Source organism: Cucurbita maxima, unplaced genomic scaffold (assembly GCF_002738345.1).
Source record: "Cucurbita maxima cultivar Rimu unplaced genomic scaffold, Cmax_1.0 Cma_Scf00004, whole genome shotgun sequence".
In the NCBI taxonomy this organism is placed as follows: domain Eukaryota; kingdom Viridiplantae; phylum Streptophyta; class Magnoliopsida; order Cucurbitales; family Cucurbitaceae; genus Cucurbita; species Cucurbita maxima.
In genome coordinates this window covers 3,029,303-3,056,554 of record NW_019272020.1, presented here as the reverse complement: position 1 = coordinate 3,056,554, position 27,252 = coordinate 3,029,303, and the positions used below count along the sequence as shown (strand labels likewise).

Sequence of the window (27,252 nt, the reverse complement as noted above, 5' to 3'; positions counted from 1 at the left end):
TTTTTTAGTCAATCGCTATCCGGGCAAGACTATTTTAATTTTTTAAATTTTAAATTAATACTCTTTTTTAACTTTTTAAAAATATTTATTGTTAGAAGTAGATATAAAAAATTAGTATCATCTTCTAATTAATATTTTTTTTAGTATCCTTGATCTAAAAAAAATTATATTTAGTACAAAAAATGAAATATTGCACAAATGGTTCAATTTTGTTGGTCCAAACATAAAACAATGACATAGCTTGAGTAACTAAATTTATAAAATACTCTTACTCATTACTGACATAACATGTTGATGCATTGCTGGTATAATATGTTTCATTATTGATGCATCAATAATATACTATATATTATATAATTCAATGACATAAATATTATTTATATGATATTACTGCACCAATATTATGCTTGAAACAAATTTCGAATAAATGTTGATATACTATTAATGCACCAATATTTTATACTTGAAATTGTATTTTAATGAGGGTGTGATATATCATTGACCCGTTCTTGAAACAAACTACTGATATATTCATCATACACCACGATACATTTGGATCGCTATCGAAACATCACTAGTATACATATCATCAACATATATATCATTGATATACTCTATATCGAGCACACGATGATATACACACATTATTAGAACGATATACTTTATAACGAATTTATAAACAACATAAATACATTACTTATATTATCTACTATTTATATAACAACACTATTTAATATAACAAGTTGAATTAACCAAAATTTAATCTCATATATACCTACCATCATTTAAAATAAATTAAATTAGCTTTATAAATTTAGATATTATTATCTTATTGTATTCCTAAAACAAGCATTAACAAGCTTTTAATACTAGAAATAAATAAATGAATGGTATCCGTAACGCATTAATCCTGAAGTCAACCAAAAAAAGGAAGAGGGGGAAGGTGTTGAAAAGGAGCAGATAACGCGCGCTGGAAAGTAGCAACGCAGCTCACTGCAATGCGATGCAATGCATGCATGCATGCAACAGCAAATCCAAAAAAAAAAAAAAAAACGTTAAACGGCAACGCCACGACGCCGACACGTCCTAATTCTCGTCGCGACAGCGTGGACTGACAGCAACATCTTTCATCGATGGATTTAATCTCCACCGTCCATTTGAAAAGGGGTGAACTGCGAATTCGGTGGTACTATTCATTTTTACATTGCGTATTAATTTATTTTATACACAACATGAACATGCTTCATGTACCATAGAGACGTGTAAGTTGAGAACTTATGAAAGCTTTCTTCATGGATTTAATTAATTTAAACACTCGAAATTTATTAAATAATTTAAACACCCTTTCTTTGTATTTTCTAACAAAACAATCGCCAGAAAATTCATCTCAATACATTCATCACTTTTATATCCACATTTGATTTTATCACAACATTAGTCTCTTGATTTCTTTACGTGGGGGGTTACCTTCAGGTCTACGGTAAATGGGTGTACTGATGCAAATCGTGCCACTCTCGAACACCGTCGCACCCCGCCGCAGCGCTGTCACCGGAGTTATATCCCGCTGCCGCTGCACCCACCGTGCCTGCCATCATTGAGGAGGGTGCATAAGAATCCCCAAAGAACCACTCATCGGCCGCCGCAGAATCTCCTCCGGCTCCGACTACTGTTTCTTCTCTTGCATTGTTGAAACCGGAAGAATTGAAAGCATCTGGTTTGGAGATCTCGAGATTCCGAAACGAGCCTGGGTTCAGTTCTTGGGCGTGATCTTCAAGTGGGATTGGAGAGGAAACTCCTCTGTTTTTATTAGTGGCGGTACTGTTGTGTCCGCCCAATAGCATAGTCAGCCTTTGTTGCTGCAGCTTCCAGTGGAGGTCTTGATTCATGGAGCTCAAAGATTCGATGGAAGACGCGAGACTCGTGTCCAAATTCAGGGAATTAATAAATCCGGTCGAAGGATTCATGGAATTTGGGCTCCTCGTTTGGTCGAGAGAAAAACCTCCAAACTGATCATAGAGACCAGTCGACGGAACAGGGGAGAACCCCGAGTTTTGATTTCCACCTAGCTGACTCGATGCAAACCCGTTGACGAAGAAACCCAACCGGCCAATTTCCGGGTTGGACGAACCGGAGTCGTCCTTGGATGTCTGAAGCCTAAACGACGATGATGCTTTGACCTTCTTGTTTCTCCGACAGCCGCCGCCAACAGGAACGTTGCGCAACGCCCCACCCTTAGTCCAGTATCTGCGGCAGGTCTTGCAGAAATGCCTAGGCTGAGTTAGGCTGTAGTTGTTGTAGTAACAGAATTTGGTATTGGGGGAATCGCAACGAGGACATTTGAGTGCCTGCTGATGATCTGATGTCGGCTTTGTCTGATCATTTTTCGACCGGCAACCCCCGACCTCTGCTTTTTCCGGCAACATCTATCGAATTCTTGGTTATCAATTGGAGACAGCTTTTTGGGAGACAAAAATGGAGGGAAGAAGAAGAAGAAGAAGAAGAAGGGGCAGGAAATAGTTGGAGGGGTGCGGTCGGGGTTGTTGAGTTTCGTAGTGAAGATGGCAAAGCGAAATAAATGGGGCGGGAGTCATGCATGGGAAACAAGAGAGGGAAGAGAAAAAGAAGGCTGATGGCTGCCTGTGATTTTCATCAAAGAGGAACCCGTCTGTGATTTTTAAATTAAATGGGTGAAAGTTGGGTTCTCTTTTTATATTTCTCAGATCTGAATTCTGAATGGAATATACATATTAATCCCATCCAAAAAAAAAAAAAAAAAAAATCAACCAATTGATCATCTTCTCTTGAGATTCATTGAATGATCAAATACATTTGGTGAACCTTGCTTCCTAAAATGGTTCTTGGATTGTACGTTTCACATTACACTACACAACAGGTTTATAAATTCATTTAATTTTTCAAATTTTGAAATACCATATTAAATCTTCGACTCTGTTCATCCCAGATGAGAAAATGGTATTAGATAAAAGTGTTATTTATAATCATGCAATGTATGAATATATAATACGTTGAGTAGTAGAAAGCTGATATTATAAAGAAAATGGGGGAGAGTTATGAAGCAAAGGTGGTGTGGTGGGTGTTTTGGGTAAGCCCAGCAGCGGCAGAAGAAGAAATTAAGGGGAGCAGAGACGAGGTGGTGTCAAGTTCTGCCACTCCAAGCATCTTTGTCTATTTCCCTTCCCTTGTACAGTCCCTTTTCAACTCAATATATGTGTCCCCCCACACCCCTCTCTCTCCCCCTTTCTATCCATCCATCTTGGACCAACTTTACACGCGCGCCTTACCTTTGACAATAGTTTTTTAACCCGCCCATTCATTTTGGTCCCACTCTTCCATTCTAGTTTAATTTTTAAAAGGGCTGTGTTCTTCGTTTGTTTTTTTAAAATAATTTAGTAAAGCCCACGACTAACCGATATTGTATTTTAGCCGGTTACTTAGGGCCGTCTGCCCAGATGAGATCTCCATTTTGAAGGTTTAATAAGGAATATACATAAAAGTTTAACAGAAACACATTATTATATTTGGTCTGTGCAATATCAGGTTTTTATTTATAATTTTATGTAACATCCACTTGTGGAATGGTGGTAGGAGACATTATTTTGATATTAATAATTGTATGAATTTAGATGGATACAGAAAGAAGAGGGGTTGGAATGAAGATGATCGATCGCCATCAGCCTGCAATGTGAGACATGGGATTCACACACTCGCGCACTCTTCCTTTCGTAGCTTTATCCAATGGGTAAACTTTGTGTGTTTTGCTCTCGGTATGGTCGCCTTCCAAGAGTAGTACGGCTAGGCGTGCTCTGACTCTGCTTCTGCAATTGCCAATAAACCCAACCCCCTCTGCCACGGTGCTCTTCTTCGTCTCCTCCTCCTATCCCATTTTGTTTCAATCTGGCTAACACTTTGACATACGGATTATGGGAAAAATATCATTTGGGTAAGGTTCATAATCAATTCAAAACCTATTCAGATCATTTAAAATCAATTTCGACCATGGTTCTTTGTTTTAATTCCCTAAATTTTCTAGCTTTCTAGCTTTAAGGCATTGACCCAATTATGGCAGCGACAAAGATTAGGATAAGCAGCTTCTCACATTCATCCAGATTAGGATAAGCAGCAACCCTTTGTATAAAGCTAGCCCATCCGGAGACCCAAGAGGATTCTTGGATATTTTTATTGGGCCCAGATAGCAAATACGAATTTTGCAATGACTTTGATTTGCGAAGGCCCTTCGATATATGCCATATTTTCAATGGGAAGCATGTGGAATGTGTTGGCATTCTGGATTCTTCTAGTCTTCCTAGTTTTCTGCGGACATTATTTCAACTCAAGCGTTCATACTGGAGTGACGTGTAGGACATTTTAGCATGTGAAATGCGGGTTTCGGCGTGCTTTTTTGGTTGACTCGCACACCGTCAACTGTGCCAGATGATACCAAAACTGTCGGTTCCCTCGTACTCGTACACATTGTTTTTCAACTTTTCTTAGTCATGACTAATAAGAAATTATGGAAATTTTGGCTTTTTGGTTGGTTTTTTATTATTTTAGATTTTGAAAGAGAATTTAATCTTTTCTTTTTTTATCTTTCAAATGTTTAAAAAATAGATGTTCATTCTTAATTTTAAAACAAAATTCTATAATTTAATGTTTAGTTGCGTTATTTATACAAATATTAGTCTAGATTTAAATTATGCAAACTTCAATGTTTATAAGCTTTACGTATGCTTAATTTCTTTCGTTTATTTTTTTTATTGTATGATTAATATTTTTTTTTTAATTTTTTAGTCGAAAATATGTTAACTATTAAACTATCACCTACCATCGTAAATAAATTCTAAATATTTCCTCCCGTACTTATTGGTTGCAATTATACCGTCAAAGCAAATAAAAAAATAATTATTTTAATATTGGAAATTTAAATTAATTTACATGGGGCTTGCGGGGTTGGTAAGTTGCACCAATTTTAAGTTGGTAATTCGTATAATTGCATTTATGGAGCTTTATTAATGTCAAACAGCTAAGTTTCCAACTTAAGGACTGCACACCATATTTTTCTCTGTAAATTCTCTATCTCAGTGACCATTTTATTTCCCTAATTTTGCACGTTTAGTTGAAAAAGATGTATAAATCAAACGGTTGTATTGATATCATTTATAATTATACTATTGAATTAGGTAAGTTGTTACTAGAATCTCATAGAAAAAACAAAACTCATTTCCGTCAACAATTGGGAGACGCTTCTTAAAAACAAACCTAATTATTCCAATACTAAAATTTTAAATACAAAATCAAACCAAATTAAATTGAACAAATATTTATAAGAATGAAGATAAATTTGAGTTCCCAATAAATTCGAACTACTTTCACGAACCACGAAGCTCGGTCCAGAAAATGATGTGGGGTGGAGGAAAAGTAAATGTCTAAATCAAACCAACGGTATCAGCTGAGGTCACCCATTATGTCAGCTCGACCCGACCCGCACTGGCCCAGCCCAAATGTGCATTTTTTTTCTTTTAATAGAAATTTATTATTTTTTTTTTAATTTTAAAAAACGCAACAGGCCATTCATTATAAAGCGACACCGTATCGTAGCGAAAGCATTCGTTGGCCTTCAAATCTGCAACTGCGACCGAGCACTCCTCCATTGCTGAAGGATCTTCCACATTTTCGTATTCGAGATCTTGTTTCTGTTGCCGTGTCTAAGAAGAGATCACGATGGCGAAATCACCGGCCGAAGAGCACCCTAAGAAGGCTTTTGGATGGGCTGCCAGAGATACCTCCGGCGTTCTTTCTCCATTTAAATTCTCCCGAAGGTTCGTCTTTCTTCTTCCTATTTCTTTCTTTTACACAATCAATGCCAAGAAAATGAAAGACCTGATTTCTTGTGTTCTTAAGATGGTTAATGAAGTGTGTCCCTTTATTGTACTGCTACTCATACTGCCTTGTCATTTTTTAATGCCTAATCCCTGGTCGGGTTTGTTTTGTTTCTTCTTATGTTTTCTTTTATTTAATATTTGATTCCACGAATGTGGGTTGGTGTTCTTGTTTTTATTTTATCTAGAATATTCCAGGGATTCAAATCTACATGTTATTTTTTAGAATATTAAATGGACAAGATGAATATATATATCTTGTTGGTTGAAGTTGAACCGAGGAAATGTGGTTGCAGAGAAACAGGGGAAAATGATGTAGCTTTTAAAGTTCTTTACTGTGGGATATGCCATTCTGATCTTCACATGTTGAAAAACGAGTGGGGCAATACCATTTACCCTATTGTTCCTGGGTACGTCCTTTTCGGTCTACAGATTTGAATCAGTCCCTTTTAAGATAGATAATGATGTTCTAAGTTTCAAGTGTGGTGGTTATTGGTTTGGATTTGCAGGCATGAAATCGCGGGTGAGGTAACAGAGGTTGGAAGCAAAGTAAAGAATTTCAAGGTTGGAGACAGAGTGGGCGTAGGATGTATGGTCGGATCCTGCCGCTCCTGTGATAGCTGTTCCAACGACCTTGAGAACTATTGCCCAAAAATGATTCTCACCTACTCCGCCAAGGACTCCGATGGGACCATAACCTACGGTGGCTACTCCGACTGTATGGTCGCCGACGAGCACTTCATTGTTCGCATTCCTGACAGCATCCCTCTGCACGCCGGGGCTCCGCTGCTTTGCGCTGGTATCACGGTTTACAGCCCCTTGAGATACTATGGACTTGACAAGCCTGGAATGCAAATCGGCGTGGTTGGCCTTGGAGGGCTTGGCCATGTAGCTGTCAAATTTGCTAAGGCCCTTGGCGCTAAGGTCACTGTGATCAGCACCTCGCCTAACAAGAAGCAGGAGGCTATTGAACGTCTTGGGGCTGATTCATTCTTGGTCAGCCGTGATCAAGAGCAGATGCAGGTGAGAATTTCCAGGTCTCATAAAAAGTGTTTTGAATTTGTATGGCTACTTTGGTTGTGTTTTGATATCATATTTGTTGGCGTAGGCTGCTAAGGGGACGTTGGATGGTATCATAGACACAGTCTCTGCCTCACATCCCCTGCTTCCTCTGCTTTCTCTTGTGAAAACACATGGAAAGTTTGTTCTGGTTGGTGCACCAGAGAAGCCTCTCGAGGTCCCAGCCTTCGCTCTTATTGGGGGTAGGTAACCTATTATTAGCTTTACCCTGAAATCCTTTCCATAAGATCTAAACCCTTTGCTCTTACAATATGCAGGTAGGAAAACATTGTCGGGTAGTTGCATTGGAGGGATGAAGGAAACGCAAGAGATGATTGATTTTGCGGCCAAACACAACATAACTGCGGATGTTGAGGTGATTCCGATAGCCGACGTCAACACCGCCATGGAGCGGATGATAAAACAGGATGTCAAATATCGATTCGTCATCGACATTGGCAACACAATGAAGGCTAGCACTTAAAATGACCTATCTGAGAATTGTCACCCTTCTAATATGGATGTATTGACAGAGCATTAGTTGATGTTCTTCGTCTAATAAATCATGTTTTCGTAATTGGGTTATATTAATATATTTAATCAACAAGATAAAGCACAGAGAAACTGGGTCTTTAATAATCATTAATTAAATGAATGCCTAGTAATAAAAAAATCTGTTAACTAAATCAAAACTAGCCCAAATTACAAGATTAGTGCCTAATTGTGTAAGTATTTGCCTTTTTTATTGTACGCCTTCGAACCGTATGTAATCGTACATCACTCCTTGAAAGGGTCCCATATGTCGTCTCTGTGTAAGATAGATAATGTTTTCATCCTCCACCAAATATCCACTTGGAACCTGGAAGTTGAATAACCAATAAAGCCCATGAATCCCATGTCTAGCAATGGCGTTATCTCTTCCCGAGGCCCAATACCCGGTCAAGAAATGAGCCCGTCTGGCCAACGGGTTGTTGAACCGGATTTCGACCACCGCCTCGGTAGTGGAAGCCAAGGCCAACCGAAGCATATAGTTCCCGCTCTGTTTGGGCCCTTGAAGACGAAACACAATCTGCCACGTGGTTGCTTGGTAGGTACCGAAACGGGTGGCTCTGGTGACATGGGCGAAGAACCAATGTCGGCGGTAGTCATCGGTGGCGACGTTGTAGACTAGATCTTGACGGGGAAACAATTCGGCGTAGCGCTCCCAAAGACCGTACTGTCGAAACTTATCTGGGGTATGGATATCAGAATTGTTGTAAAAGCGATTCATGAGGGTGGGATGGGGATCCGGTATATAGAACTCGGCGGCTGTCCGGTCTGGGACGCCAATCTCCCACAGAGTTGGGCCTTGTCTTGGAGGGTCGTATATCAGTAAGCCGAGGCGGGTAGTACTCCCCAACGTGACAGTGATGTCATTGGCGTACTTGTAATCACCGATGACACCAGGTATCCATGCGTATAGATTGTAGTTTCCAGGCCTTATGTTGTTGATTGAGAAATATCCTTGCCCATCTGCCCGTGTCCAAAATTGATATCCCTGTCAATGAAAATGAAGACAATGGTCAATTACTAAAATGAAGACAATGGTCAATTACTTCCATCTAATGGAAAATACAATAATTTAACCATTTATGAGTGACCTTGCTTTCTGTTTGCCAAGACCCCAATTCCCCGGGAGCTGCAAGGCCAACATACGCAGAATCGCCCCACATCAACCACTTCTTAGCATGTCTGCCAATAAAAATGACGTTGACACGATTTTATTGTTAAACCTTAAAAGGACAGAGACATGAAAAACACAAATAAGGGAGTAAAGGGGAGAAAGACCAACCTATCTCGGACTAATAACCGACCGCTTACGGTTCCTCTTTGGTTTGAGGATGGAAAATCTGTGGATCCAACAAAGCTGTATGGCCACCTACTTGTCTCTATCCTCATCTGATTTTAAATTATTTCCATTTTTCAGGTTCCCCTTTTTTTTCCTATAAATAAAGGTCTAATCATAAAAATTAAAAAAAATACCTGGTTTTTAGCATCTTCCCAAAGTAAACCGGGTCCAGTACCGACCGGACCCGAGTTTAGATAAATGAAGACCGGTCCGAATACCTTCTTCCATGCCTCTCCCTCTCCAAATCTCATAGAAACTTCTTTACCCGCGTAATGCGTACTCACGAACATCTTTTTTTTTTTTTTTTTTTTTTTTTTTTTTTTTTTTTTTTTTTTTTTTTTTTTTATAAACATGGGACCGAATGGAAAAAAAAAAAAAAAGGAAACGGGTGTGTAGGGTGGGCTTACGGAGAGAGTGGTGGGGCCAACGTGGGAAGTAAGATCTTGCTTGACGGGCCCCGCCGTGCGGAACTCATCACTGGGCGTGATCATCCAGAACCCCACGTGTGGGTTCATCGACTCCCATCCATGAACCTTATTCTCCATATTCTCTAGCGAGTACTGGTACTTATCGTCCACCTGGACCACACCCAATCATTCCCTCAATTAAAATCACACATTATTATCCTAAATTATACTTCACAAAATTTAATTATTCACACCTCCCCTTTAAGGTTAGAATTGATGGGTTGGGTTAAGAGAACCGCCTCCCGATAAGCCAGAGGATGGCCGGTCTCACGGTCCCTTGCCGTTGGCATGATCCTCTGTCTGTCGTCCGATACCACCATGTAATGAAATCTGACCGTTGATTATACAGCAAGGGATAAATATAAATTATATTTCAAATTAGAAGGAGAAAATTTAACAGCACACCACTAACTTTTTCCCTAGAATTTTGAAGACCATTCGAATCTGATCAACGTCAATTTGAGGCCATCCATCAAGGCGTTCAAATATGGCATATGCATAGAACCCAGAATCGCCGCGCCGGAGAATATACCTAAACATTGTAACTTAATTAATATCATTCATTTAACTTTGAAAAAAAAGCAAGGAGAAAGGAGCACCTTTTGTCTATGTTCAAAGGGCAGGAAGAGTGGGAATTAGGATTCCAAGTTTTGGTGAATGAAAGCTCTATTTGGTCGGTGGTGGCCGTAATCACTTTGAAATCCGTCGCCCTTACTCTGGAAAGGCATCATTATAAAGTGAAATTGTAGAATATTTTCATTGTTTTTTTTTAAACTATAACCAATAATGTAAAAAATATATATAAATTCAGTAGTTACCTGTCAGTGGCACTACCTCTATTTGGGCGGTTCCAAACCACGTCCCAATATCTACACAACATGTCAACCATAATAACATTAAAAGGGTCCATTATTATTTCTCATATAAATAATTATATTAAATAAACTACTCGGTTAGTGTAACCATCTAAACCCACCCCTACCCCTAGCAATTGTCTTCAGACTTTTCCTTTAGAGCATTCCCTTTAGGTTTTTAAAACATTATTCGCTACAATTCATACCATTATTTTCCAATTCAACCAATATGAGATCTCTCCATTCATACCAAGCCACAATTCTTATTATGGTTATAAGAAATGTTTTGTTCTCCTCGATATAATAGTTGGTTTCAATTTTTTTAAAAAAAATTGAAATTATAATAAATGTCTAATTAATTTAACAGGGAGTAAATTAAAAAAAAAAAATATATATATATATATATATATATATATATATATATATATATATATATATATATATATATATATATATATATATATAAAAGAAAATTGAGAGAATTACCCTCTGTTATATTGTGGGTTGCGGATTTCAAGTAGGTTATCAATGGCATTGTATTTTAGGGCAACGACGTTGCCTTCTGGGCTGGATAAAGTGATTCGAACTAACCCATTGTCCATTACTACCTGAAACCAAAAAATAATTACTTCCCTTATTTTGAAATTTATTTAGCGTCAAGTATGGTATAAAAAATATAGGCGTAGAAAGAAGAATTTGGTTAGCAGATAATCACCTGTCCACGATTCTCCCATTCTACCGTTACATCGCGCGACAACATAGATTCATTGTTCTTCACCAACTTTCTTACCATTCTTCTGCAATTGATTAGAACTAATCAAAATCAAAATCAAAATCAAAACAACAACGAAAAATCAAAGAAGAAGAAGAACGTAACCGTTGGGAGGAATTCTTGTGGGCGAGGGTTAAACTGAAGAATAAGAAAAGGAGCGGCATTGCTGAGAACCCAAGTTTCCAGGTCCAGTATGGGCGCTGCCTTCTTGCCTTGCCTTTCTTCTCCATTTGTTCCTTTTGCTGTAGCAGTTTCGAACAACGACGATGTCGATGAACTTCATCAAAACATTTATACAAATTAAAGCTTAAATAAATAAGAAGAAGCTGTAATGGATTTGGTTGCATGGATTAAAGTAAATAAATAATGAGGTTACCCCAGACGGCAAAAACAGAATATTTGCAAAACCAGCAGAGGAGAAACCTTGTTTTTTAACTTTAAGGAGACGAAATGTGGAATATGGAATGTTGTAAGATATAGTATAAAAAATCTTCATATTTGGAAACTTATTTAATGTATAAAAAATCCTCCAACCAACCAACTTTCCATCTTTCAACCATATATATAAAAAATATATTACTCATATAATATTTTATTATGCAAGGGTATGTGTATGGAAGGAATGTGATGGCAAATACTAAAATAACTTTATTTATAGATTACTATTCAATGTTACCTTAATTAATTTTATTTAACGCATAACTAATTTTGACATTATCCTGGAACTATATTCATTCATTTGGTAGACTTTAACAACTTTACATAAACAATTAGGTTAACACCCACTATGGAGATTAATTAATTACCGTAAAACTACAACCATTTTCAAATGTTTTACGTTAGTTCACACACATACCCCTAAACGAATAATATGAATTAATTAATTAATTAGGATAATTCATAGATAATATCATACTATTGTGGAGGTCAAGATTCGTAGTATAATAATCGTACGAGTCAATGTTATTTTTAATCTCTCTTGACTTTTGAACACCGTGGAACGTAATCCCGAACTCTAATTCTGTGTTAAAAAGATATTCCAACCCTTTTTCTAATCTATACATTATATTCTCCACCAACTAAATTTTATTGACTTGGCTGCTTTACACATCAGGCAGCTAAATGCGCCTAAAATTATCGATTCTTTTTATTTATTTTTAAATCTGGATTATTTGTTTTTATATATATATATAGCCCAACCTTCTTTCTGGTAACCAAATTGGGCCTCAGCACCCAAGCCCTTTTTATTTTGAAACACAGAACCTATAAGGCCCATTAAAGTATTAAGCCCATATTACATGCTGTCGATAATTTCATAACGAAACACGACAAATCATAATTTAAATATTGAATAACGGATTTTTTTTTTGAATTCAAACGGTTAGAACAAAGGGTGGGTGAGTTTAACGTGCGAAGAACCAGGTCAACCCGACCCAAACCAAATACACTAAAAAAGAAAAGAGAAAAAAGAAGAGCTAGGCCCAACCCGTGTGTTCCTCTTTGGTTCTTTCTCGGCCAGCGGCCTACTACCCAGCGCACCAAGTAGTACAATGATTCGTTCTTCCTTCTTTCGGCTGCCACAATGCTCCTCCTTGTAAGCTCAGACAAGACACACATGCACGATTGCTATCCTCCTCGCAGGCTCGCAAATGCACAGTTGCACGCCTCGTCCTTAATGATTCACTGACGTAGTCAACACCAAATACCTTCGAGCCTTTGAGTTCTTCTTCGTAGTTGGTAAACACTACAGTATTAATATAAATACTCAACCGTCTCAATTGTGATATTAAATACTCAATGTCTGAAATTGTAGAGTTGCTACTTTTAGTTCTTCAAGCGTTTAAAATATGAATATCAAGGGTATGTTAAGGTTTGGTTTGGTTTGTTTTAGTATGTATGGTAGCATTGAAAGAGAAGAGAAGGACAAGAACCGATGGTATGGGCCACAAGCAGAGAGAATGCTTCGAGGCTTTGAGTTCTTCTTCGTAGTTGGTAAACACAAGCAGAGAGAATTCACATATTTAATTGTAAGAAAATGAATTTTCACAGCTACTGGATCAAATAGACATTCATTTAATATACAAGGCTCGCCCCACTGTACACAACTATGGATCTGTCCGTATGAGAGTTATGATTAAAAAGTAGCGTCACGTGCACATCTGGAAAAGGAAAAAGGAAAATAAAAAAAAAATATGTACAAAAATCCAGAAGTTGATATTCTTGGGTTAGGGTGTTACATGATTTGTTGATGATTGACACCTGTCTGGGCTCTCCGATAGAAGCAGCCAATTGGGAGTAATTTAATGGGGAATTTGAATTTGGGTCTCCTTAATCCACAGGCCCTCATTGGAACTTTCAGCCACACACCCAATCTTATTGGCCAAACCAAATCATCTTCACGTGCTCTCACCCAATAGGAATCCGAGTTCGATCACACTCACCACAACCCTCCATCATTCTACATTCCTCCCATCCTCTTATTAATAACTACGCCATTTTTTAAACAAACATCCTCTAATTTTCTAAATTTTTTCAAATTTTAAACTTAATTACATCAAAATGAAATCTTTATTAATTGCTTTGCTTTACTTTACTTTCCCGAAATAGTAACTTCCAAGTTCCAAAAAGGCTCCAGTTTTTGGTAATATTCCAAGTTCCGAATTGTGTTATCAAATTCTCCCGTTCTCTTTTCATTAAACTTTCCCTTTTTGGAAACTTTAAAGTTTCAAAAACCACACCATTTTTTGGGGGGTAACCTTTCAAGTTCCAAAAACAACTCAGACCTGTTGCGCCTGACACTCCACAGCTGCCTCCAATACCATTTGCTATACCGACCAATTTCTGACCCCCCCCCCCCCCCCCCCCCCCCCCCAACTGGAAATATTATATGAACTTCTGGATTTAATCACCTTTTTTTCTTTAACTCAACGTTGTAATCTCATGTTATAAATGCACATATACGCATATTACTGGAACTAATTAGGTACTTAAACAGCTGTTGCCCACTAATCTTTCGAACAAATTCAAAACATAAGCCAAATATTTGTGCAAAAGGGATCATATTCCAACAACATCCCACTCTACTTACGACCTTAAGCTGTATTACAAAAAAACAATTTATTCATAATCATCAAAAAATACCATAATTATAAAAATAAAAAAAACAAAAGTGTATTTTGAATAAGTAAAAACACATTAGTTAATAAGATACCAACATATTAATAATATTATATTAAGTATTTTTCATTTATTGAGGTAGAAACAAATTGTAGCATAGTTTAATATAATTTATATATTCCCCATCCCAACTGATTCAGACTGCACATTTTTCTTTTCCATCATAAAATCTCCTGATGGGGGAAAGAAGAAGAAGAAGAAGAAGAAGAAGAAGAAGAAGATAACCCAGTTGGGCGGCGGAGGAAGGTGTAGCAGATTTGTGGTTGGAAATTAAAAGGTATAAAGCTTATTTCCTCGATCGTGGTTTTGATTATTTGAGGGTATAAATGAATGAGTTGAGATGTCAGGGAATTGGCGAAGAAACCCTAAGATGGGTCGAGGGAAGATTGTGATAAGAAGGATCGATAATTCAGCGAGCAGACAAGTGACCTTCTCCAAGAGGAGGAAGGGACTTATTAAAAAGGCTAAAGAGCTCTCTATTCTCTGCGATGCCGAAGTTGCTCTCATTATCTTCTCCAGCTCTGGCAAACAGTATGAATTTGCAAGCACTAGGTTCGCCCTCTTTTCTATCTTCATTTCCCTTCAAAATAATCTCGACATCTTAATCTTTCAGCTCTGCTCGTCTTCGTATCTGTATTTCCGTTCTACTTATTAAGAAATCCAGTGGAAAGAAATTTAAATTTTAGTTTGAGATTTGTTTTGGTCAGCATAGAGTCGGTAATTGAGAAATATAACAGACGAAAGGAGGAAGATGAACTGCTGTTGAATCCAATTTCTGATGTCAAGGTATACATATGAATACATCCACCATCAATCCAACTTTTTCTTGCTCTCTTTCTCCATTATATGCATAGTTTCATATTCGTGATAGGTGATATTCTGCTTAAGATTTACTCGATTCCTTCTTGAAAAATTACGTACCATAGATTTGAAATTTGTTTACACAACTAACAACTAATATATACAAAATCCTAATTACTTCTCTCCCACTGGCCTACTTGAATAATTTCGGTTCTAATATAATTGCTTGGTTAAATTATAAGTTTAGTCCGGTGTACGTAAAAGGTTATAAAGTTTAGAAAGTTTTTGAATAAGTTGCTTGTTCTATCATATTAGAAATTTTAAAAATTATTGATATATTAAGACATACAACTAAACATCTTGTTACACTGAAAGTTATGGCAGAAGGAAGTATCAGGTCTAAGGCAACAACTACTTAACTTGCAGGAGAATAATAGGTAACTAATTACCTTCTTATTAGAAAATTTGGTTGTTGTATTGAATGATTAATTATGTTGTAACAAATGCCTAAAAATGCTAAATGTAATTAATATTTTTTGTATACAGGAAATTAATGGGGGAGCAACTCTATGGTTTGTCAATTAAAGACCTAAACAGTCTCGAGAGCCAATTAGAGTTCAGCTTACAAAGCATCCGAATTAAAAAGGTCAGATATTTATTTACTTGTGCAATTACTTCATTAACCTAAGTATGAAATGCTTGAAACGATGAACAAAGTGATATGTGCCCAGTTTTTATATCAACCCATTTTTGCATTCTTAAATCATGTGAAATTGACCTGGGTTTAATATTAATAGGAATTTCTGTGTTGCAAGCAGGAACAGATATTACACGATGAAATAAAAGAATTGAACAGAAAGGTAAAAGGAAAAAGATTGTTGGTTTTCATGAGAGCCTTAAACGAGTAACAAAACTTGGGTAATTCTTCTCCGTCAACATTTGCAGGGAATTCTGATGCACCAACAAAATGTAGAGCTGGCCAATAAAGTAAACCTCTTTTGTCAAGAAAACATGGAATTGCACAGAAAGGTATCTCTCTCAAACAAAGCCTCAACCAATTGATTCCATAAATCATTGTGATAATTAGTTCCTAATCTCTGCAGGTTTACGGGCATGATTCAAGATTAGAGATGAGCGTGGCCACCGGAAACCCGTTGATCCCGTATGGTATTATCAGCGCCGCCGCCGCTGGCCCAATTGGAGGCGATGCCGGCCTGCGTGTGCCAATCCACCTTCAGCTCAGCCCGCGGGAGCAATGAGCTTAATTTTAGTCAACTAGCCCATCAACGCGCCGCACAGAGACCCAATTATAAGAAGGGTACAGGAATTATACGTAAAAAGATGGGTGTTCTTAAGGTTTGAGAAATAAAGACGTAGAATGAAAGAATGGGAGAGGGAAATGGTTGTGTTTGGTTGGTTGGTTTATGGATAAAGTTTAAGGTAATTACTGGTCTGTAATTTGGATGTCATCTCTTCCAATTTAATTTCTCAAACTTTTGACTTGTAAATTTTAAAATTTTAAAGTTATTGTTCTTTTATTGTTCTTCGCATATGCATTATGAAACGGGTAAAGAAACTCTGATCCCCACTCATTCATAAATCTCAAAACATTCAAAATTAAGGAGGGAACATTTTGTTGAACAAAAAATTGGAATTCAACACACAAAAGCCTACGATCCATCAACAGTTCATCTCGAAATCCGAATCTCATTTTCTCGATTGCTCTCGTAATAATGGCTTCCCTCGTCGAAATTCTGTGAATAGCTAACGGCGTCGTATTGGAAAGACAGAGATTTGGACCCGTATGTGCTCATGCTCTCCTTCACCCACTTCCTCAGAAGATATCGCCACCTCCAGCCGCTTCTTTTGCCGCTGTGGATGCGCGAGTACTCGACGCCTTCGTGGACCGGAAAGCATGCCGGAGAAGCGACAGCGCAGCCGGAAAGGTACGGGAGCAGACGGCGGGCAAGATCCCTGTCCATATCGGCGATGAAAGGAAAAGGAAAACAAAAGAAGAAGGATGAGATTTGAGTGAAGGGTTTGTTTAGCAGCTGCATCAAGAAGGATATTGATGAAAGAGAAATGTGAGATCCACTTGACTGTATGTATGCCTCAGCCTCCCATGACATTTTTATTCTGTTTGTTTCACCTACTTTATGGGCCTAACTTCATTATTGGATGTCATTTTATAATACTTACTCTATACTTTCTTCAAATAATTTCCTAATCTATTTAATATAATCATGCGCCTCTAATACATCTTTACAAATTATTTTGTCTGTAAAATATAAATATAAATTTATGTCCCTAATTTTTTTAAAAAAATAAAAAATAGTTTTAAAATTAAGTAATGATAATGGCATGATCGATTTGATATCATTGGTGGCAGAGGTCAAGTAGGTGAGTACTCAGACAGCTTCATGTGTAGTTTAGTTGGGGTAAGAAAATAAGATTTCCAAAATTAAATAAATTATACTTTATTTTAAAGGCTAAACTATGGGGCTGGTTTTAATTATGTTGTTGCATTTTCCTTTTATCTAAATTAAAATTATTCAAAAACAGTATTTTGTTGCATTTTTTTTTTTCTTATTAGTACAGATTTAATAGATTGGGAATGCGTAGAGGTCGTATAATAGTTTAGCCATGTGAGTGTGATAACAACCTCATCTTCGCCGGTCGCACCCGACACACTTCCTGCGGGATTTGTTAGTTGTCGCATTTCTAAGCAAGAACAGGTCATAGTCCACTCGAACCAAAAAAAGCAATATTATTGATTTTGAACTAATTAATGACGAGGATAATAATGTTTGTGAACTGAAATTTTGTAGGGAGAAACTGTATTAGTATTGTTCCTTGAATATTATGGAAGTTGATGCGCCAATTTTGTTATTTTCATGCTTTAAACAACATTTATGATATCCAAACAGCTAGGCCTATAAAGAGAAACTGCAGGAAAATTTGTGGCCTAAGTTGATTTTTAAAAATTGGGTTTGATTTTTTTTTTTTTTTTTTTGTGGCTTGTTCATAAATAAATAAATAAATCAATATGTATATATTTTCAAAAAATTATATATACTATTTTGTGGCTTGGAAATGTTCCAAGTCTGGATGGGATTTATGCGGTTAATTTTCAATGCGCGCGCATATATATTAGAAAAATGAAAACTGTGTATAATCTTTTAAGAATTGTATGATTAAACGGTCAAATCATATCATAAGTTGTTATTTTATTGTAAAATTTACGAATTAACTTAATTAGTCAATTTTAGCTACTAATCTAAGTAGATGGATTTAACATTTATATTTAAAAATTAGAAAATTAGAGATGCAGGAACTTTTTTTCTTAATTAAAAAATAATAATAATAAAATTTGCAGCTTGTGTGTTTGGAAGTGTGAGGCATGGATAGGAGAGAAGAAGATGACTGGAGGGGAATAAAAGAAGAAACGGACTACCTCAAATGCTAAAATTCCTCTGACCTCATAAAACAAACCAGAGAGAATATGGCTCTGGCAATGGCACTACGAAGGCTTTCTTCTTCCATTGACAGGCCCGGTCGTCACCTCCTCCATGGCGGCTCTTTCTGCTATCTGGTCTCTTTCTTATTCTCTTTATTGTTGTTTCCTTTTCTTTATACTATTCTTTGTTTCTCCGCATAATGCATGTCTGAGCTGCTCACTTCACTACTACTACGAGAGAGAGAGCTGTTTCAGTTTTGTAAATTAAGACCAGTTACCCCTGCGTTCTCTCATGTTACACAATCAAGAAACAGAAGAGATCATCTATATGGATTACTGTATAATTCGCAGTCTCCTAGTTCTAATCGTTAACTGTTTCATTGGTTTTGTTATTCTCTTAGTCTTCTTTGCCCAACGAAGCTGTCTATGACAAGGAGAGACCACGCGTTCCGGTAATTCAATATGTCTGTTTCTTCTTATTCTGTCTATACTCGCATTTCACGTCTGAGATTAGCTTATGGTAGCATATTTTACAGTGGCCTAAACAATTGAATGATCCGCTTGAGGTAATTGATCCGGAAATCGCGAACATAATTGAACTCGAAAAGGCCAGACAATGGAAGGTACAACAGTTTCTCTGTATAACTGTGTTGTGTGCATTTTGTTGGCAGTTCTTATTTTATTTTAATTGGTGGAAGAATTTGATACTTATTTGTTCAAGCAACATTGAACATACATTCAATTAAATCGGCTTGATTGGGATGAAATGATAGCATGTGGTACTAGTACTTTCCGAGTCCATTTCATTGAAAGCCTCGCTGAACGCTAAACTCAATCCATTTGAAGAATTTGTTTTTTCTCGGGCATTTCCTGTTGACAACTTATGTAAATATTTTCTCTCTTGTTAATTTCAGTTCCTCTGTGTTAGTTAACCACTCCCCTTAATAGATGGTGTTTTCATATATAGTAGGGTGAAGTGTTTAATTTCTCTTTGAAGTTCAACTTTCGATGGAAATCATAATGTTTTTTTTTTCTTCAAGGGCCTGGAACTCATACCATCTGAGAACTTCACCTCCGTTTCCGTGATGCAAGCAGTTGGATCTGTTATGACTAACAAATATAGCGAAGGCTATCCCGGGGCTAGATACTACGGAGGAAATGAGTACGTGGAAGTCATCTTTGTTTTTCTTTTGGTTGAGGGTACACTTTATATCAACTGAGCTATGCTCACTTTGACACATGGTGCCATCATTGGTTTTATGTTTTTTTTTTTTTTTTTTTAAAATTAATTTCTTGTTATTTGATGCCCATAGCTTATTATAACCAAAAAACTGTTTCATATAATTCCTCAACTCCAATCCCTTCTTGGTGTAGAACTGAAGATTTCATTTTGTTATAATCATCATCGTTATTTGTACATTGTAGGTACATTGACATGGCCGAATCCTTGTGCCAAAAACGTGCTCTGGAAGCATTTCGTTTGGATCCAGAAAAATGGGGAGGTATTTAAAATAGTTGTGTGGGAATAAGGAGTGTCTAGAATCACTAGCTAGCATATATATTTTATCCAATGCCATACGGCCATTGGTTAATGGAGAAAGGTTCACTTATGCATTGGCCAGAAATGTTTAACTGGGAAACTCTCGCTATTTCACAAATTTTTTTAAAAAAATTGTATATCCCATTTGATTGCAGTGAATGTCCAATCTTTATCTGGCTCTCCATCCAACTTTCAAGTTTATACCGCATTGTTAAAACCTCATGATAGGATTATGGCACTTGATCTTCCTCACGGTGGACATCTCTCTCATGGTTACCAGGTGCCTTTAACTTTCTGGAGAACTCTCTGTTGATATAAGCCTCTGTATCTTTTATTTATTTTTATATTTTTTAATTACTACTATTTTTCTAGTTCTGTAATATATATTCCACATCAATCTATCAAGGTGTCACAACCAGTTCCTTATTAGCAGTTTTCTATTTTTATCAACAAATATTGGTAACATGTTGAAACATTATTCCTCGGGCAAGTTTTGCAATAATAAGTATCCTTGTCTGAAAATCATTTTTTGGGACCTGCTTAAGTAACAATTAAAAAGACTTCTATTTCGTGATTGTGCAGACTGATACCAAAAAGATCTCTGCAGTGTCTATATTTTTTGAGACAATGCCATATAGATTGGATGAGAGCACTGGCTATATTGACTATGACCAGGTATTCTGCAATTTTGAACCTACTGGATTAGTCATATAATTCCATTGGGTGGAAATTGGGCCATTAATAATACTTTGCAAGTCACGTTACTAAGCGTTGAACTACAAATGGCAGATGGAGAGAAGTGCTGCTCTTTTCCGACCTAAGTTAATTGTTGCTGGTGCTAGTGCTTATGCACGTCTATATGATTATGCACGTATACGCAAGGTAAATTCATCGACTTTCATGTGTATCAAAATGAGCACTTAAATTGTATGGAAAGTTGTGGTCTTGATCTCAAGCCACATCTTGGATGGTCCAAGGCTCACATTTGCTAAGCCTTTTGACAGGTCTGTGATAAACAAAAAGCTATAATGTTGGCAGATATGGCACATATAAGTGGATTGGTTGCAGCTGGTGTCATCCCTTCACCCTTTGAATATGCTGATGTTGTAACCACCACAACTCACAAGTCACTTCGAGGCCCACGTGGAGCCATGATTTTTTTCAGGAAAGGAGTGAAAGAGATTAATAAACAAGGCCGGGAGGTACTTATGTTTTGTTTTTGATAAGTGCAAATGTTATCCTTGCCATTAGGATTCCTGTCATTATTCATTATTCTCACTTTAGGATAGATGGATTTTTCAAATTTTACTGAATTGCAACTTTGAGGCTATTGAGTGAAGTTGTAATAACGTAAACATCTCTTGCTGCATCCCTCTTAAGGTGTTATATGACTATGAGGACAAAATCAATCAGGCCGTCTTTCCTGGTCTTCAAGGTGGTCCGCACAACCACACAATTGCTGGTTTAGCAGTTGCACTGAAACAGGTTGGTGTGATCATAAGCACTTTCCTCTCATAGATTTTACTTGGAACTGTTAGTTGTTACCTTTTCTTCTGCACTTACAGTACTGCAGCATTAGATTGTTGCACCAACTAGACTTTTTTTCTTAGGATGAAGATTGTGTTTCATTAAGTGAAAAGATCAAAATAATGATGAAGTTCAAGTCAGACTAAGTCCAATTTGGCTGTAATTAATATAGTGTTTTGAGCTGGTGAATTTGAAATTCCTTTTTGATGATATTTTTTGGATGTAGGCAACAACTCCAGAATACAAAGCGTATCAAGAGCAAGTTCTTAGGAATTGCTCAACTTTTGCACAGGTATTTATTTCATACCAGGAACGAGACGTTATTTTACTTGTGATAGTTTGGCTGACTTTATTAAAAAAAACTAATGCAGTCTCTCGTTGAGAAAGGCTATGAACTTGTTTCTGGTGGAACAGAGAATCATTTAGTTCTAGTGAATTTGAAGAATAAGGTAAGAGACGCTCCTTGCTTTTGTTTAGCTATTTAAAAGAAGTTTTTTTCTTTCGGAGTTGTTTGTGAATTGAAATGCTCAGAGAGACTAATAATCTAATAAAAGAAGATTGGCTTGATTAGAAAAAAAAGGTGAAAATTTGACTATTATTTAGAACAAATTTTCCAGGGTATTGATGGGTCAAGAGTTGAGAAGGTGTTAGAATCAGTTCATATAGCTGCCAACAAAAACACTGTTCCTGGAGATGTCTCAGCTATGGTTCCTGGTGGTATCAGAATGGGTAAAATCCAAAATTGAGCTGATATCCATTTATGGCTTCCATCAGTTTAGCTAATATCCATCTATCATTCAGGAACACCGGCTCTTACATCCAGAGGATTTGTTGAGGATGATTTCGCTAAGGTAGCAGAGTTCTTTGATGCTGCAGTGAACTTAGCCGTAAAGATCAAAGCAGAAACCAAAGGTTCCTAAAGCCTTTCTAATTTAATTTTACGACCACAAGCCATTTATTATTTTGGCCAATTATGGGGCTGACCCTTCTAAGATCTGTTATTCCAGGAACAAAATTGAAAGACTTCTTGACCACAATGCAGTCTACTCCTTACGTCCAGTCTGAGATTGAAAAGCTACGACATGATGTTGAGGAATACGCAAAGAAATTTCCTACAATTGGTTTTGAAAAGGAAACAATGAAATACAAGAGCTAAGAAAGAAATCTTGTCTGGTATGAGATCATTACTGATGACAATATTTTTATCTGATATGGTTAGTTGTATTAATAACGTAACTGGATTATTGTTTTCATTGTTGCATGGAAGACTTAGATTTTGGAAGATTACCATGAAAAAATATTCTAACATCTAAATAATTCTTATAATGTAGCCATATATAGTTGATCATTTTCTTTAACAAGACAAATTATAGTGAAATCAATATGCTCTAAAATGTTTGTGTTTTTCATTTATGTCTGGAACAGGATGAAGCAGTCGAGAAAGGGCCATATGTCAAGTATGTAAGTTTTAATTATTTTATGTCCTCAAATTTAGCGGATTTTGAGGTGTATATAATATGCATATTGAAGTTATCTACCAAAATAAATTGACCTGGTCCAGCATGTTTATTTTTCAATAGTTTCTCATCATTTAGAATATATTAATTATTAAATCTATTTTAACTTGATTATTATGATAGCTGAACTTTTAATTATTTAGTTTTAAAACAAATAGATCCTGGCCTTTATAAAGGAAAGGATGCCGTTCATTCTAATCGGATTTTATCAAACAATCCTACTTTGTATTTGCATAAATATCGGTACAGTTTCGTAATATCACTTCCACGCTCCACCAAATTAAAACATAAAGGGCTCAAAAAAGAAAATGCCATTTATCTTAGAATAATAAATAATAAATAATAAAAATATCCGTTAAAATAAACTTAAAAGCTACGACATGTCGGCAGAGCGGCACCCGCCAAAGCAATCACCAATAAGTTGTTTCTATAATGTACGTTCGTGAAAAAGCTGTAGAAAGTAATCTCTGTAGGTATAACAAATTTTAAACTTTATCAAGTCTTATTAATTCTTTTTATTTAATCAAATGGCATCTGAAACTCATATAAATGTTCTAATCTTGTTCTTAAATTTGAAAATAGTATAAACGAAATATGAGTTCAAATGGTTCATTTAGTTTCCTAAAATATTATTACAAAATTATAAGGTTTCAATTCACAAGACCTGAATTGAAATAATATGATGTAAGTCTCCCAAGCTTATTATATGATCACCAAGAGGAATCACCCTTTTCCCATATTCATCTGCCATACTAAGATGGTTACAAGGATCCACCAATATGCTGCTTTGAGCTGATTGCTGTCTCTTCACATGCAAGCGATCAAAGCCGATCAACTGTCGTTGAGGAGTGCCTTTCAAAACTTCTGGAAACTCAGAGAACAGCATCACCACATTGCTCCCATCAAACTCACCAATGTTACTCACTGATAACTTCACGTGAAATCTCAGCAAATCACACGATTCTACATCCTCAACTTCCATGTAACTCACACTCACTCCATCTACTACTTGCGCCATCATTCTTCTGCTACACTTCGAGTCGAGTTTTCCCGAAAGACTCAGCTTCTTTGGTGCTGATAACAACTTGTACTTGAAACTTGTGTAACTCAGGCCTTGCCCGAATCCATACACGCTATCTCCGGTATAAAATCGATAAGTTCTTCCAGGGTAACCACGAGACGGGTCGGCTCTCATGTGCATATCATTCATAGGAACATTGGTTAATGATTCTGGATACCATGTTACGGGTAACCGTCCACCTGTGGTTTTGTTGAGAATAATTTGTAAGACAGAGTCACAAGCTGTAATCGAAGCTGATTTTAGAAATATGTTGAGTAATGTGTTATTCGAGCAAAGGTCAATGGTTCGATCTCCATTCTACAATTGTTGAACTAAAAAACCAGTGAGTTGTGAAGATACAAACCTGGGTTATAGTCTCCAAAGATGACTTCAGCTAGAGCTTTCCCACCGGCTTCCCCGGGGTAACCGATCCAAAGAATACTTGCAACTCTCGAGTCCTTCTTAGCAAAAGATATGTCAAGCGGTCCTCCACCGACGAGCACAAGAATTATCGGTTTCTTACTTACTGATGCCACGGAAGATACAAGGTCCATTTGCTTACCAGGTAGCAAAAGACTAACTCGGTCTAGATCTTCAGTTTCTTGAGATGAATCTAGTCCAGCCACTACAATAACAAAATCAGCTTGTTTTGATATAAGAATTGCTTCGTCGAATCCGTTATCCGATGCACATGGCACATCAAGGCAACCGGATGCGAAGAATATCGTTTCTACATATTCTTGAAATCCTTCAACAAGCCTCATTTGGCTGCAGGGAACTCCTGATCAGCAAAACAAATATTTTGATTGCTTTAGCTCACCAAGATGAGTGACTACAGAAAGAACAAAGCAACCCTAATCTAGTTTAGGTAATACTAGAACATAGTTAAAGAGTAATCAAGAAAAACCCACCTGCATAACCTCCAAGCAATTTGCTTGCATTGTTAGCCAAAGATCCAATAAGGGTTAATGAAGAAATGGCATTCTTATCCAACGGAAGAAATCTGTCTTGGTTCTTCAAGAGCACAATTCCTTGCCTTGCAGCTTCAAGAGCCAGAGTTTTGTGTTGTGCAGTGCAAACATTTTGTGCTCCCAGATCCCCAAACTTCCCCTCTCTTGGATTCCCATCAAAGAGTCCAAGACGGATTTGAACCGAAAAAAGATTGAGAAGAACACTGTCTAACTCTTCTTCTTTCACCTTTCCTTGATTGATAGCAGATTTGGTATTCCGAAGCATGAAAGTACCACAGTTAATATCCATTCCTACAAGCAATTATGTTTCTCATCACCACATCTTAGAGTACAAAAAACCCCAAGCTGAGTGAAACTAGAGGTGGCTAATCCATGGCAGGCAGGCAGGCATAACAATACCTGCTTTTAGAACATCAGCTATAGCATCCTCACGGGTGTCGGTGTACTTTTGGTACTCAAAAACTGTGGCTACTGCATCACAGTCCGAGGTGATGTACCTGTATTTGATTGAAACAAGGAATAAAACTCCAACATCCTTCAAATTCTAGTTGGTGCAACAGCTAAAGGGAAGTGTTTACCCTTTCAATCCCCAATCATTTCGAGCTTGCTGCAGGAGATCGGGATTTGCACATGCAGGCACCCCATTAACCGCATTGTAAGAACACATCAAGCAGCTAGCCTTTCCTTGTTGAATACAACTTCGGAAAGGCGGCTGATATGTATCGCCAAGATCTTGCTCTGTCACCTACTAAAATATGATTAGACTAAACCAGTTGAGATGGCAGTGGGATGTTTCAAATCTTGGATCGGTACCAAACTAGCTGAATGAACAAAGCTAAAAATTGGGTGATACATAGCGAGAAAGAATGTAAATCTTACCACAGCATCGAAGGTATACCTACTGAAATTCTTCCATTTCTCCAAGTCGTAAGCAGTAAAATGCTTGCAACAAGCAGAGACCATTAAACTATCCATCCCATCATCTTCCTCCATTTTCCCCTTTTCTCCAAACCCATCTCGAAGAACACGCTCTGTCTTCCAATTCCCGCCCTGAAGACCTCTCACAAACTCAATCGAATACGCCGAAGCGACCATAGGGTCTTCACCAGGAGTCTCCTGGCCTCTTCCCCATCTGGGGTCCCTAAAAATGTTGATATTTGGGGCCCAAACCGTTAACCCACATTGCCCAACATTGAACATTGCTCTAGCCTCGACAGCGATCGCCGACCCAATCAAGAACCAGAGAGTTCTGTTAAAGGATGCAGCCGTGACGAGAACTTGTGGGAAGGTCGTGGCCGAAGTTATGGGGCCATCGAAGGACACACCGGGACCGTTGGTGGCTATGCCATGGAGGCCCTCGGACCACCACTGGTAGGAAGGAATACCGAGGCGAGGAATGCTAGAGGCGTTATTTGAGAGTTGTTGGATCTTTTCTTGGAGAGTGAGTAAGGAGAGTATGGACTGAGCTCTGGCTGTAATGGAAAGGGATGTGTTGCAGAAGGGGTAGGAACGATGGAGGGATGAATCACATGGAAACTCAAGTTCTGAGGATGATTTGCAGAATTGGAAGAGGAAGAGGAAGAAGAAGAAGAAGATCAAAATTGATTTCCATGAAATTGACATCTTAAAAATTGTATCTTGAAAAATTTGAGCTCGAAGAAGAGGATGAAAAGTGAAGTGGAGCTAAGAAACAAGTACGTGAGCCATGGATTTGGATATGATACTCGCGGAGAGAGAGAGGGGCGAAGATTCAATTGTGCTTTCTGATTATGGAATTTAATCGATCAGCGTTCTACCTCTACCACTTCAGTTCAGTTGGTGCTGGATATGAATATGATAGGGGAGACACGTGGCAGACAGACACCGTACGTAGCGACATGGACCGCGATGGTCTATTATGAGTATGGGCCTCCATTGTACATCATGGCCCATTAATACAACCCCTTCCGATTTGGGCCAAGATGTCAATTGGGCCTTAGAACTCTTATTCAGATCTGAATTTGGGCCAACAAATGAAACATCGGTTTTGAAAAGAAAAAAAACAAATAAAAAAGCAGGGGATAAAGATGCGATTTCTTTTAATTACTAGATTCCAGATACCGATGCCACTTGTGCAATAATCGAAGAAAAAGGGGAATTTTGTCAATTTTGATAATGGGAGGGTATAATACTACAGTACATGAGTAGAACATATTGTTGTCTTCAAACTAACATGAACCCTTTTTATGTTTCAAACTAACATTAACTATATTATTAATGGTTTCG

The 27,252-nt window shown here is 37.3% G+C and overlaps 6 protein-coding genes across 9 annotated transcripts; 3 read left to right on the top strand and 3 right to left on the bottom strand.

The window, feature by feature from the left end:
- Positions 1 to 1,372: 1,372 nt before the first annotated feature.
- LOC111478059 (dof zinc finger protein DOF5.7-like) lies at positions 1,373 to 2,655 on the bottom strand. The gene has a single exon (XM_023122142.1). The coding sequence runs from the start codon at positions 2,421 to 2,423 to the stop codon at positions 1,476 to 1,478; it is 948 nt and encodes a 315-aa protein (XP_022977910.1). The 5' UTR covers positions 2,424 to 2,655; the 3' UTR covers positions 1,373 to 1,475.
- A 2,959-nt stretch (positions 2,656 to 5,614) lies between these two features.
- On the top strand, positions 5,615 to 7,533 carry LOC111478724 (probable mannitol dehydrogenase). The gene is made up of 5 exons (XM_023123149.1): positions 5,615 to 5,837; positions 6,194 to 6,307; positions 6,407 to 6,920; positions 7,006 to 7,159; positions 7,235 to 7,533. Exons 1-5 carry the CDS (start codon positions 5,740 to 5,742, stop codon positions 7,438 to 7,440), a joined length of 1,086 nt encoding a protein of 361 aa, XP_022978917.1. The 5' UTR covers positions 5,615 to 5,739; the 3' UTR covers positions 7,441 to 7,533.
- A 48-nt stretch (positions 7,534 to 7,581) lies between these two features.
- On the bottom strand, positions 7,582 to 11,639 carry LOC111478723 (rhamnogalacturonate lyase-like). Its single transcript, XM_023123148.1, has 12 exons — positions 11,043 to 11,639; positions 10,881 to 10,962; positions 10,652 to 10,773; positions 10,130 to 10,180; positions 9,911 to 10,027; positions 9,724 to 9,843; positions 9,506 to 9,641; positions 9,252 to 9,422; positions 8,979 to 9,134; positions 8,788 to 8,894; positions 8,597 to 8,687; positions 7,582 to 8,493 (listed from the first exon to the last, which is right to left on the bottom strand). The coding sequence occupies exons 1-12, from the start codon at positions 11,282 to 11,284 to the stop codon at positions 7,699 to 7,701; spliced, it is 2,190 nt and encodes a 729-aa protein (XP_022978916.1). The 5' UTR covers positions 11,285 to 11,639; the 3' UTR covers positions 7,582 to 7,698.
- A 2,657-nt stretch (positions 11,640 to 14,296) lies between these two features.
- On the top strand, positions 14,297 to 16,370 carry LOC111478102 (MADS-box transcription factor 23-like). Of its 2 annotated transcripts, none has more exons than XM_023122202.1 (8): positions 14,297 to 14,391; positions 14,462 to 14,666; positions 14,822 to 14,900; positions 15,300 to 15,352; positions 15,462 to 15,561; positions 15,734 to 15,775; positions 15,861 to 15,944; positions 16,019 to 16,370. In XM_023122202.1, exons 2-8 carry the CDS (start codon positions 14,485 to 14,487, stop codon positions 16,172 to 16,174), a joined length of 696 nt encoding a protein of 231 aa, XP_022977970.1. In that variant the 5' UTR covers positions 14,297 to 14,391; positions 14,462 to 14,484; the 3' UTR covers positions 16,175 to 16,370. The 2 variants fall into 2 exon arrangements, with proteins under 2 accessions (XP_022977970.1, XP_022977969.1); XM_023122201.1 differs by having other exon boundaries at positions 15,291 to 15,352.
- A 1,956-nt stretch (positions 16,371 to 18,326) lies between these two features.
- On the top strand, positions 18,327 to 23,016 carry LOC111478793 (serine hydroxymethyltransferase, mitochondrial). 2 transcript variants are annotated; one of them, XM_023123261.1, is made up of 16 exons: positions 18,327 to 18,507; positions 18,774 to 18,824; positions 18,909 to 18,995; positions 19,413 to 19,534; positions 19,798 to 19,874; positions 20,068 to 20,192; positions 20,495 to 20,587; positions 20,702 to 20,794; positions 20,917 to 21,114; positions 21,293 to 21,397; positions 21,666 to 21,731; positions 21,811 to 21,888; positions 22,057 to 22,168; positions 22,241 to 22,351; positions 22,447 to 22,623; positions 22,854 to 23,016. In XM_023123261.1, the coding sequence occupies exons 1-15, from the start codon at positions 18,418 to 18,420 to the stop codon at positions 22,593 to 22,595; spliced, it is 1,557 nt and encodes a 518-aa protein (XP_022979029.1). In that variant the 5' UTR covers positions 18,327 to 18,417; the 3' UTR covers positions 22,596 to 22,623; positions 22,854 to 23,016. The 2 variants fall into 2 exon arrangements, with proteins under 2 accessions (XP_022979029.1, XP_022979027.1); XM_023123259.1 differs by having other exon boundaries at positions 18,328 to 18,507; positions 22,447 to 22,612; positions 22,865 to 23,016.
- A 535-nt stretch (positions 23,017 to 23,551) lies between these two features.
- On the bottom strand, positions 23,552 to 26,799 carry LOC111478114 (probable beta-D-xylosidase 6). Of its 2 annotated transcripts, none has more exons than XM_023122219.1 (6): positions 25,867 to 26,799; positions 25,566 to 25,732; positions 25,387 to 25,484; positions 24,928 to 25,278; positions 24,381 to 24,797; positions 23,552 to 24,216 (listed from the first exon to the last, which is right to left on the bottom strand). In XM_023122219.1, the coding sequence occupies exons 1-6, from the start codon at positions 26,608 to 26,610 to the stop codon at positions 23,612 to 23,614; spliced, it is 2,382 nt and encodes a 793-aa protein (XP_022977987.1). In that variant the 5' UTR covers positions 26,611 to 26,799; the 3' UTR covers positions 23,552 to 23,611. The 2 variants fall into 2 exon arrangements, with proteins under 2 accessions (XP_022977987.1, XP_022977988.1); XM_023122220.1 differs by having other exon boundaries at positions 24,928 to 25,218.
- Positions 26,800 to 27,252: the final 453 nt, after the last annotated feature.